This window comes from Salvelinus alpinus, chromosome 28, assembly GCF_045679555.1.
Source record: "Salvelinus alpinus chromosome 28, SLU_Salpinus.1, whole genome shotgun sequence".
Classification (NCBI taxonomy): domain Eukaryota; kingdom Metazoa; phylum Chordata; class Actinopteri; order Salmoniformes; family Salmonidae; genus Salvelinus; species Salvelinus alpinus.
Window position 1 is genome coordinate 32,942,078 of NC_092113.1, and position 12,590 is coordinate 32,954,667.

The 12,590-nt window shown below is 46.2% G+C and overlaps 1 protein-coding gene across 1 annotated transcript in view; it reads left to right on the plus strand.

Annotated features, from left to right (window-relative positions):
• LOC139558002 (low-density lipoprotein receptor-related protein 1-like) overlaps positions 1-12,590 on the plus strand; it is a 220,463-nt gene that overhangs the window by 112,740 nt on the left and 95,133 nt on the right. Inside the window, exons 9-21 of the mRNA XM_071373369.1 lie at positions 919-1,141; positions 1,224-1,416; positions 1,741-1,890; positions 2,196-2,432; positions 2,683-2,863; positions 3,114-3,336; positions 3,606-3,795; positions 4,088-4,210; positions 4,482-4,622; positions 5,674-5,799; positions 6,352-6,468; positions 10,264-10,344; positions 10,859-11,026. Coding sequence (XP_071229470.1) covers positions 919-1,141; positions 1,224-1,416; positions 1,741-1,890; positions 2,196-2,432; positions 2,683-2,863; positions 3,114-3,336; positions 3,606-3,795; positions 4,088-4,210; positions 4,482-4,622; positions 5,674-5,799; positions 6,352-6,468; positions 10,264-10,344; positions 10,859-11,026 — 2,153 coding nt within the window. The remainder of the gene's footprint in view (positions 1-918; positions 1,142-1,223; positions 1,417-1,740; positions 1,891-2,195; positions 2,433-2,682; positions 2,864-3,113; positions 3,337-3,605; positions 3,796-4,087; positions 4,211-4,481; positions 4,623-5,673; positions 5,800-6,351; positions 6,469-10,263; positions 10,345-10,858; positions 11,027-12,590) is intronic.

The following is a 12,590-nucleotide window of genomic DNA, read 5'->3' on the forward strand; positions in this document are numbered from 1 at the left end:
CTTAGTCAGTCAGGTGACTGCCCAACCAGCCCTTAGTCAGTCAGATGACTGCCCAACCAGCCCTTAGTCAGTCAGGTGACTGCCCACCCAGCCCTTAGTCAGTCAGAACACTTCCTCCTCTAAGACATACACACACATGCAACATGCATGATCACTTACCCTTGTTGATGCTGGCACGTCAAAATGGTTTGGTGCATCTTAAATGTGAGGGGTCAAATATAAATTGAAGAAATATAATAAACATTATAATGCGGTCAGTCCTCCCTTTCCTCAATTTAATATCCCCACACACTCCTCTACCTCCCCTCGCTCCTCTACCTCCCCTTGTTCATCTACCTTCCCTCGCTCCTCTACCTCCCTTCGCTCCTCTACCTCCACTCGCTCCTCTACCTCCCTTTGCTCCTCTACCTCCCCTCGCTCCTCTACCTCCCTTCGCTCCTCTACCTCCCTTCGCTCCTCTACCTCCCTTTGCTCCTCTACCTTCCCTTGCTCCTCTACCTCCCTTTGCTCCTCTACCTCCCATCGCTCATCTACCTCCCCTCGCTCCTCTACCTCACCTCGTTCCTCTACCTCCCCTCGTTCCTCTACCTCCCCTCCCCTCGCTCCTCTACCTCCCCTCGTTCCTCTACCTCCCCTCGCTCCTCTACCTCCCCTCGCTCCTCTACCTCCCCTCGCTCCTCTACCTCCCCTCGCTCCTCTACCTCCCCTCGTTCCTCTACCTCCCCTCGCTCCTCTACCTCCCCTCGTTCCTCTACCTCCCCTCGCTCCTCTACCTCCCTTTGCTCCTCTACCTCCCATCGCTCATCTACCTCCCCTCGCTCCTCTACCTCCCCTCGTTCCTCTACCTCCCCTCGCTCCTCTACCTTACCTCGTTCCTCTACCTCCCCTCGCTCCTCTACCTCCCCTCGCTCTCTACAGGAAGGTATTCTTCACGGACTACGGTCAGACTCCCAAGGTGGAGCGTTGTGACATGGACGGTCAGAACCGGACCAAGCTGGTGGATAGTAAGATCGTGTTCCCCCACGGTATCACCCTGGACCTGGTCAACAGGCTGGTCTACTGGGCTGATGCCTACCTGGACTACGTAGAGGTGGTGGACTACGAAGGCAAGAACAGACATACCATCATACAAGGCCTGCTGGTGAGGACACACACACATACACACATACACAATACACATACAGACACCAACTCGGACTGTGTTTCTGTTGTAATTCTGTTAGATTGAACACCTTTATGGGCTGACGGTGTTTGAGAACTACCTGTACGCCACCAACTCAGACGAAGGCAACCTAAACCCCGCTAAGACCAGTGTGATCCGGATCAACCGTTTCAACTCCTCTGACTACACGGTGGTTACCAGGATGGACCGCGGCGCCGCCCTGCACGTGTACCATCAGAGACGCCAACCCCCAGGTAGGTTCACACCCACAAACCCCCATGTATGTATCCAGAACAGCCGCTGTAGGAATGGGGCAATCTTTGCCATGAAGTTTGGAACGTAGTGTGCACAGGCTTTTGTTCCAGCCCTGCACGTGTACCACCAGACACGCCAACCTCCATGTAGATACATGCCTAGCAAAATGATGGTACCCTTTTCCTGAAATCCTGCTCCTGCTTGGAGGAGTCCAGAAGAGTATCTACCTGTCTGCATCTAGTTGTAGCCATGTTGGTGCCTAGTGCTGATCCTTCGCTTCTGACCACTGCCCCCTGACCCCTTTCTTGTCCCCTGGTGCCCAGTGAGAGAGAAGAGTCATGCGTGTGCCCCGGACCAGTTTAAGAAGCCAGGAGGCTGCTCAGACCTCTGTCTGCTGGGGAACAGCCACAAGACCTGGACCTGCCGCTGTCGCTCTGGATTCAGCCTGGGCAGCGATGGGAAGTCCTGCAAGAGTGAGTACTTTCTACGTTTTAATTGAATTGAATTGAATGCCACACACTGAGCATAGCATGGAAATCACACACAACAGCACATCTCAACTCAGCATAGAACTCCATTCAGAACAGACCTGCAATTTATGTAGTAGCAATATGAGTTGAATATAATCTCTCGAAGCAAGAAAATGTACCATTTACATAACTTCGACATACTCTTCGGACAGAAAGGTCTCATTGTTGTGTTTCTCCAATCTTGTAACTAACTGTTCAGCGATGTTCCCATGACAATGATGTAATGTTTTCTGATGTTCCCTCTGCAGAACCTGAACACGAGTTGTTCCTGGTGTACGGTAAGGGTCGCCCTGGCATCATCCGTGGCATGGACATGAATGCCAAGGTCCCAGACGAGTACATGATCCCCATTGAGAATCTGATGAACCCGAGGGCGCTGGACTTCCATGCCGAGAGCGAATTCATCTACTTCGCTGACGCCGTGAGTTACATAATTGGACGGCAGAAGATCGATGGCACAGAGAGAGACACCATACTAAAGGACGGTAAGGACTGATCTAGTACCATAGTATTTAACATGAAATGCATTACAACAACCCTCTGTTCCACCCTATTACAAAATCAAATCGCAATTCATATAGAACCGTGATGCGTATAGAATCACGAGATGTATCAGATAGTTACCTAGGAATTGTGATACAAATTATATCATGAGGTCCCTGCCAATACCAAGCCCTATTAGACAGTCACTCTCTCCCTCTCTCTGCACCTTCCTCCCTTCTTTCCTTCCCTCAGGCATCCACACCGTGGAGGGGATAGCGGTAGACTGGATGGCAGGTAACCTATACTGGACAGACGACGGGCCCATGAAGACCATCAGTGTGGCCAGGTTGGAGAAAGCCTCTCAGACACGCAAGACCCTCATTGAGGGCAAGATGACCCACCCCCGTGCCATCGTAGTGGACCCCCAGCACGGGTCAGACATTATGCCCTCATGTTCTTTTGCTATAGTATACATCTCACACAGAGACATCACCCTATGAGAATATATTGTAATATTTCTGTACATTTCCCCAAATTCCTAACTTTTCCAGAAATGCTGGTTGGATGATTCCTGGGGGGAACACGTTTTGGGGGGATTTCTGGAAAACCTGTGAAGTTCAGGAAAGTTACTGGAAGTTTGCAAATGTAGTATTGCTCTAACAGAACGTGTGATTGTGTTCCAGGTGGATGTACTGGACAGACTGGGAGGAGGACCCCAAGAAGACTAACCGAGGGAAGATCAAGAAGGCGTGGATGGACGGCTCGCATGACCAGGTCCTGCTGACCAGTAAGACAGTGCTGTGGCCCAACGGCCTGAGTCTGGACATCCCGCACGGCATCCTGTACTGGGTGGACGCATACTACGACCGCATCGAGATGGTTGACCTCAACACCACAGAGCGCAAGGTCAGTTAGACTGCTTACTAAGCCTAAACCTAACCCTGATGATCACACATGTACAAATCTCCCCACCAGAGACCGAGGTTCAATCCCCACATCCACACTCCTACTGTTTCTCCCACCTGCCTATATCCCATCTGATTACCAAACTGTCTAAATCAAGTGTCAGCAAATACTCCCAAAATATATATATACAAAAAAGGATTCTATGGTTTTGACCTTAACCATGACCATGATCTGTGTCGTATGATCATTTTCTCTCTCTCATTGGTCAGATGGTGTACGAGGGAAATGAGCTGAACCACGCCTTTGGCCTGTGTCACTACAAGCACTTCCTGTTTTGGAACGAGTACCGTGGCGGCAGCATCTTCAAACTGGACACAACCAGCAGCACTGTCACGCTGCTCCGCAACGAACGACCACCCCTCTTCGAGATCCGCGTGTACGACGCTCACCAGCAGCAAGGTAACTTTAATGGAAAGTACTATATGGATAATGCTTGGTAACACTATATGGGTAACACTAGGTAACACTATACAAGACATTGAACAAGCAAGTCATAAAGTGTCATCATAACACATGCCAAAACTTCTTGTCAAATTTCGTAAAAGGTTATAATATGTCAGTGATTTAGCTAGCCTAGATGTGAATGAATGAATGCATGAATAAATGAATACTTTAATGGCCTAAATAGGAAATTAGCTTGGTAACAATGCTAACGGCCCTGTCTGCCTGTCTTCTGTTGGTGTTTCTGTAGGCACCAACCTGTGTCGTGTGAAAAACGGAGGCTGCAGCAGTCTGTGTCTGGCTATCCCTGACGGCAGGTCCTGTGGCTGTGCTGACGACCAGATACTGGATGACGACAATGTCACCTGTAAAGGTATGTATTGGGATGGTCTCAATTAGAATATGTTAAAATATTATTTGAAGTTGATCTGGGATGCTGTATGGAATGTCCATGTTTAAGCTGGTGAGTGGGGAAACGAATGTCTCAGACCTGCTTTCTTCAGCTGAATTGGTTCTAATAGCCCTCATAAGTAGATAAATGCATCCCATATTTCCAGAATATGAACAGCTGAGATTGAGAGACGTTGCTCTACTAGAGTATCCGTAACAGTCTCCTCCTTTCCTCACTCTCTCTCTCTCCCCAGCCAACCCCACCTACATCCCTCCTCCTCAGTGTCAGCCCGGAGAGTTTGCCTGTAAGAACAACCGCTGTATCCAGGAGCGATGGAAGTGTGACGGTGACAACGACTGTTTGGACAACAGCGACGAGGCGCCTGAGCTCTGCCGTGAGTAGTGTCACACCGCCACTCCTTCACCATGGTTACTGAGCAACACACACACACACAACAACAACAACAGCAACAACAATAACAACAATGCATGACACGCACAGTTGAGAATCATGAGCTGAGTAGGAGCAGCAGCAGAGCATGAGCTTTGTTTAAAGCTGATCCAGCACTAATACTGCCTCTTCTTTGAAACATGCATCAATTGAATATTAAATATCCATTGACTGTTAAATAGGCCCATAGTTTCTCCATCCATCTCTCTCTTCATGCGACAATTAGTAAAACAAGGATTTCTCTGTGTATACATGAAAGTTCCACTTCCAGTGCATGACAGAGCAGTCGGAGCAGCAGAAGCTCAAGCATCCTAAAACATAATGTGCTTATAGATGTGTAATGTCAGCTTTATGAACTTACAGTTAATGAAAATCCCCTTATATTAGGCCAGTTATAGGAGACTCCTTTGTGACACAGTCCCTCTTGTAGAGATACTGTAAAAACATGTTCTAATTCTATTGATCTTACATTTTAATAATAATGTTCTAATTCTATTGATCTAACATTCTAATTCTAATGTTCTAATTATATTGATCTAACATTCTAATTCTAAAGATCTTACGTTCTAATTCTAATGTTCTAATTCTATTGATCTTACATTCTAATTATAACATTCTAATTCTTTTGATCTTACATTCTAATTATAACATTCTAATTCTATTGATCTAACATTCTAATTCTAATGTTCTAATTCTATTGATCTTACATTCTAATTATAACATTCTAATTATATTGATCTTACATTCTAATTATAGCATTCTAATTCTATTGATCTAACATTCTAATTATAACATTCTAATTCTATTGATCTAACATTCTAATTCTATTGATCTTACATTCTAATTATAGCATTCTAATTCTATTGATCTAACATTCTAATTATAACATTCTAATTCTATTGTTCTTACATTCTAATTATAATGTTCTAATTCTATTGATCTAACATTCTAATTCTAACATTCTAATCCTACTGTCTTTCTTTTCTCTCCTCCAGACCTGCACACGTGTCCATCGGACCGGTTCAAGTGCCAGAATAACCGCTGTATCCCCCTGCGCTGGCTCTGTGACGGGGACAATGACTGTGGAAGCGATGAGGATGAGTCCAATACTACCTGCTCAGGTACACACACTTAACATAATGTGTAATTTAGCCCATTGAACACAAAAACTATGTTTCAAGTCAGAATTAGGCAGGTCGGATGCCTACTTCACCCGTATTTTCTGTTATTTTTGCACAAAACAGTAGTGTGTAGTTCCAGTAGTTAGCTACACCGCTACATGGTAAAACAGTAGTGTGTAGTTCCAGTAGTTAGCTACACCGCTACATGGTAAAACAGTAGTGTGTAGTTCCAGTAGTTAGCTACACCGCTACATGGTAAAACAGTAGTGTGTAGTTCCACTAATTATAACATTCTAAATCTATTGATCTTACATTCTAATTATAACATTCTAATTCTAGTAGTTAACTACTCCTCAACACTGCGCACACACACACACACACACACACACACACACACACACACACACACACACACACACACACACACACACACACACACACACACACACACACACACACACACACACACACACACACACACACACACACACACACACACACACACACCTTTCCCATCTCTCTATAATGCTATTATCTTCCACCCTTTTCAAGCTCGTACGTGCCCACCCAACCAGTATGCGTGTGCCAGTGGGCGCTGCATCCCCACTTCCTGGACATGTGACCTGGATGATGACTGTGGGGACCGTTCTGACGAGCCGGCCTCCTGTGGTGGGTCCTTATCTCATCACACATCACCTCTGTAGCATTCTATATTTTGCTCGGTAGTGTTTCGTTGGAAATTCATCTCACTATACCTGAAGCCTGGTCACCAGATGTATATTTATGCTTTAGCCCAGTGGTACTCATTGCGCGACCGCAGGAACTCTTGCGGCTCGCTGTGATTTTACATTCATAATACATAGCAATGATACAATTTCAATTCAATGTGTTTAATGCTGGCCTGAATCATTTCATTGAATATGTCGATTGTTCCCTGGACGGCAGATAGATGGCAGTATAGCGCAGCTGTTAAACAGAAAGGCCAAAATGGAACGCTTGCCGAAATAGAATGCAATTGATCAGCTACAGCGACCGACACATATCAGTTTGCTACTAGCTAATTTTGCAGTCTGGTTGACATGGGACGATTTATTGTAAAAAAGAAACGTAAATCTATTGACAATGAACACGAGGGGGAAAAGCTGGAGAACAACGTGACGGCTATGAACAAACAACCACTGGAGAACCAAGAAAACCAGGAAGATGGCGGCAGGGAAATGCAGCTAGCTAACGTAGCTAACGTGGCTCTGGTGGCTAGAAAAGGATATGGTCGATTCAAGAAGAACACAGAAAGTTCCAAGAGAAATGCACAGACAAGTATTTTTTGGTACTGCGTGATGGGACTAGCTCACTTTGTTTTATTTGCCAGAAGGCAGTCAATTGTTATTAACGAGCATATTTAGAGCGACCTTTCCAGTCACACCATGCCCACTTTGACAAAACATATCCGCCACAAAGCAACCTCAGAAACAACAAAATAGAGCAACTCAAAGGACATCTCAAATGACAACCGACAGAGGCAACATATGAGATTGCATGGATACTTACTTGCGAGAAACAAGGCCTTCACAGACGCGAAGATTGTCAAATAATGTTTTTTGGCCTCAGCCGAAATATTGTATGTGTAACAGTATAACTTTAGTACGTCCCCTCGCCCCGACCTCGGGCGTGAACCAGGGACCCTCTGCACACATCAACCGAGGAACAGTCACCCACGAAGCATCGTTACCCATCGCTCCACAAAAGCCGCGGCCCTTGCAGAGCAAGGGGAACCACTACTTCTAGGTTTCAGAGCAAGTGACGTAACCGACTGAAAGGCTGCTAGCTCGCACCATCGCTAACTAGCTAGCCATTTCACATCCGTTACACTCATCCCCCTTTCGACCTCCTCCTTTTCCGCAGCAACCAGTGATCCGGGTCAACAGAATCAATGTAACAGTATAACTTTAGTCCGTCCCCTCGCCCCGACACGGGCGCGATCCAGGTACCCTCTGCACACATCAACAACAGTCACCCACGAAGCATCGTTACCCATCGTGCCACAAAAGCCGCGGCCCTTGCAGAGCAAGGGGAACCACTACTTCTAGGTTTCAGAGCAAGTGACGTAACCGACTGAAAGGCTGCTAGCTCGCACCACCGCTAACTAGCTAGCCATTTCACATCCGTTACACTCACCCCCCTTTCGACCTCCAAAGCCGCGGCCCTTGCAGAGCAAGGGGAACAACTACTTCTAGGTTTCAGAGCAAGTGACGTAACTGATTGAAACGCTATTAGCACGTACCCGCTAACTAGCTAGCCATTTCACATCCGTTACACTCACCCCCCTTTCGACCTCCTCCAAAGCCGCGGCCCTTGCAGAGCAAGGGGAACCACTACTTCTAGGTTTCAGAGCAAGTGACGTAACTGATTGAAACGCTATTAGCACGTACCCGCTAACTAGCTAGCCATTTCACATCCGTTACACTCACCCCCCTTTCAACCTCCTCCTTTTCCGCAGCAACCAGTGATCCGGGTCACGGCACCAATGTAACAGTATAAATTTAGTACGTCCCCTCGCCCCGACCTCGGGCACGAACCAGGGACCCTCTGCACACATCAACAACAGTCACCCACGAAGCATCGTTACCCATCGCTCCAAAAAAGCCGCGGCCCTTGCAGAGCAAGGGGAACCACTACTTCTAGGTTTCAGAGCAAGTGACGTAACCGACTGAAAGGCTGCTAGCTCGCACCATCGCTAACTAGCTAGCCATTTCACATCCGTTACATATGCTATTTTATAACCTCTACGGGATCGGTGACCCCCCCCATGGGACAGTTGAGCTAATGTGCACTAATGTGATTAGCATGAGGTTATAAGCAACAAGAACATTTCCCAGGACATAGACATATTATTGGCAGAACGCTTCAATTCTTGTTAATCTAACTGAACTGTCCAATTTACAGTAGCTATTACAGTGAAATAATGCCATGCTATTGTTTGAGGAGAGTGCACAGTTATGAACTTGAAAATGTATCAATAAACCAATTAGGCACATTTGGGCAGACTTGATACAACATTTTGAACAGAAATACAATAGTTCATTGGATCAGTCTAAAATGTTGCACATACACTGCTGACATCTAGTGGCCAACATCTAAATTGCGCCTAAACTGGAATAATACATTGTGGCCTTTCGCTAGCATTTCAAAGATGATTAAAAAAATACAACTTTTACCAGATCTAATGTGTTATATTCTCCTACATTAATTTCACATTTACACAAACTTCAAAGTGTTTCCTTTCAAATGGTATCAAGAATATGCATATCCTTGCTTCAGGGCCTGAGCTACAGGCAGTTAGATTTGGGTATGTCATTTAAGGCCAAAATTGAAAAAAAGGGTCCGATCCTAAAGCAAATTAAGGGACTGCAACTCTCAGACTCGACCATAACAAGACGCATAGAAGACATCGACGAGGACATCAGTAAGCAACTGATTACTGACATATCCGTGGCGCCGTGTTTCAGTATTCCGCTTGATGAACGCACTGATGTACTATAAGTGACATTGCCCAATTATGTGTTTTGGTCCGCTACCCTCAAAACGAGACGTTCATAAAGGAACTTTTATGTGTACTGCCCCTTCAGGGACAAACATGAGTAGAGGATATTCTGAAAGCCCTTGTTACATTTTTAATAATATTGACTGGTCAAATCTGGCATTCGTGTGCACTGACGGCGCCCCAAACATGCGAGTGAAGGAGAAGGGACTCAAAGGCCTGATGAGAAAGAGAGGATATTCCCTTTGTTACGTTTTATTGTATCATTCATCAGGAAGCACTTGTGACTAAACTCAGACTGTGATTTACAGAATGTGATGCAGCAAGTCGTGCGCGTGGTGAACATTATAATTGGGAGGGAACTGAATCACGGCAATTCTGCGAGTTATTGGAGGAATACCAGACAGAATACGGCAACTTGATATTTCACAATGAGGTGAGATGGCTGTCGTGGCAGAGTTCTGGAAAGATTTCTCTCTCTCCTCCCTCAAATCCGTGAATTTGTTGCAAGCAAGGGGAGAGAGGAGCCAGAGCTGGATGATCCACAGTGGATATTAATGCTGGCTTTTTTTTTAACTGACATCACCTGCCACCTGAACACAGTGAATCTCCAGCTCCAATGGAAAGCTAGAACTCCGGGCAAAATGTTGCGCATGGTCACAGCATTTCAAAATAAAATCACTGCACTGTTCATACCTGACAGACAGTTTGTTAATTTCCTAAAACTCAGAGCAGTCACCGCATCCAACCCAGACATACTGCAACATTTTAGCTATGATGCATTTGTGTGTGTGTTGGAAAACCCCGTTTGGGGTTTTAGACACTTCCACTACTTAGTTTCAAGTGGGCCAAGAGAGGTCTGTTTGTTGCCCATGATGGTGTTTTCTAGGACGCCATTTTGAAAGGTTCCCTCTCTCCTCCCCCAGCCTACCCCACCTGCTTCCCCCTCACCCAGTTCACCTGTGCCAACGGACGTTGCATCAACGTCAACTGGCGCTGTGATAACGGTGAGCATTATTTATTTATATTTTTTATTTAACTATTATTTAACTAGGCATTATGTCTCCTTCAAGCATTGTAAGTATTACCATTCCTAAGCATTTATAACCTGTATACGAGTGTATTAAGCATTTATAAGCGTTTATAATGGCTTATTCATGAAAGTTCTTAATAAATGTTACCTGTGTGTGTGTGTGTGTGTGCGCCTGCCTTCTCTGTCTCTCTCTGTCTCTCTCTCTGTCTCTCTCCCTGTCTCTCTGTTTCTCTCTCTCCGTCTTTCTCTCTCTCTCTCTGTCGCTCTGTCTCTCTCTGTCTCTCTCTCTCTCTCTCTCTCTCTCTCTCTCTCTGTCTTTTTCTCTCTGTCTTTTTCTCTCTCTCTCTCTCTCTCTCTCTCTGTCTTTCTCTCTCTCTCTCTCCTTCTGTCTCTCTCTCGCTCTCTCTCTCTGCATCTTTCTCTCTCTCTCTCTCTCTCTGTCTTTTTCTCTCTGTCTGTCTCTCTCACTGTCTCGTGTGTGTGTTCAGACAACGACTGTGGTGACAACAGTGATGAGGCTGGCTGCAGCCACTCCTGCTCCAGTGTTCAGTTTAAGTGTAACAGCGGCCGCTGCATCCCTGAGTACTGGACCTGTGACGGGGACAATGACTGTGGAGACTACAGCGACGAGACCCACGCCAACTGTACCAACCAGGGTGAGCACTGATACTGGTACTGCCGCTGCACTGTGCCTGACCCTGGCTTCCAACACCTCAGAGCGGATGTTCGTGATCTGAAAAGAATATGGACTAGTATTGTTCTTTACTGTACCACCCGTATGGCGCTGATGGAGAGCACCGTACTCTCCTTTATAGTACACACGGCAGGATGTTGAGCTCATAGTGAAATTCATGGGGTTGCATGATTCTCCCAGTCTGCGATGCAGATGGTATTGCTCTTCATATGAAGGAGGGTATATGGTATATTTGTCCTTTTTTAGTATACTAGTAAACTATCACCACATTAAATGCCTGTATCATATGTCAGGTTGTGTATATGTCATTCCACAAACTGCTGGAGTTTGTAGAATGAATGTTTGTTAGAACGTTGAAAGGTTCAGTGTTCTGCTGGCTATGCTTTCTGTAATGTCTGCATGTCTCAGCCTGCCCCATCACCCCAGGACATCACTTTAAACTAATCCTTAATGTTGCTGCTCTCGGGGATATGTTTATGCTTTGCGGTTAGTTTAGCTTTCAGGCAGATCTCAAACTAAACTCTTCAGTATGGCTTGCTGAAATCATGCAGTTGCATTGTTTAATATGATAGCTGGTCACATCCAACTTCCCTTCATTCTAGATACTGTTTCTGAAAAGAAAGTGAAGTCAGCTGAAGTCTAAACAATGGCTGGAGTTGAAAGAGCTGGCCAGGGGTGTTAAAGGCTGGAGTTGAAAGAGCTGGCCAGGGGTGTTAAAGGCTGGAGTTGAAAGAGCTGGCCAGGGGTGTTAATGGCTGGAGTTGAAAGAGCTGGCCAGGGGTGTTAATGGTTGAAGTTGAAAGAGCTGGCCAGGGGTGTTAAAGGCTGGAGTTGAAAGAGCTGGCCAGGGGTGTGAATGGATGGAGTTGAATGAGCTGGCCAGGGATGTTAATGGCTGGAGTTGAAAGAGCTGGCCAGGGGTGTTAAAGGCTGGAGTTGAAAGAGCTGGCCAGGGGTGTTAAAGGCTGGAGTTGAAAGAGCTGGCCAGGGGTCTGAATGGATGGAGTTGAAAGAGCTGGCCAGGGGTGTTAAAGGCTGGAGTTGAAAGAGCTGGCCAGGGGTGTTAATGGCTGGAGTTGAAAGAGATGGCCAGGGGTGTTAAAGGCTGGAGTTGAATGAGCTGGCCAGGGGTGTTAATGGCTGGAGTTGAAAGAGATGGCCAGGGGTGTTAAAGGATGGAGTTGAAAAAGCTGGCCAGGGGGGTTAAAGGCTGGAGTTGAAAGAGCTGGCCAGGGGTGTGAATGGATGGAGTTGAATGAGCTGGCCAGGGATGTTAAAGGCTAGAGTTGAAAGAGCTGGCCAGGGGTGTTAAAGGCTGGAGTTGAAAGAGCTGGCCAGGGTGTTAAATGCTTGAGTTGAACGAGCTGGCCAGGGGTGTTAAAGGCTGGAGTTGAAAGAGCTGGCCAGGGTGTTAAATGCTTGAGTTGAATGAGCTGGCCAGGGGTGTTAATGGCTTGAGTTGAAAGAGCTGGCCAGGGGTGTTAAAGGCTAGAGTTGAAAGAGCTGGCCAGGGTAGTTAAAGGGAT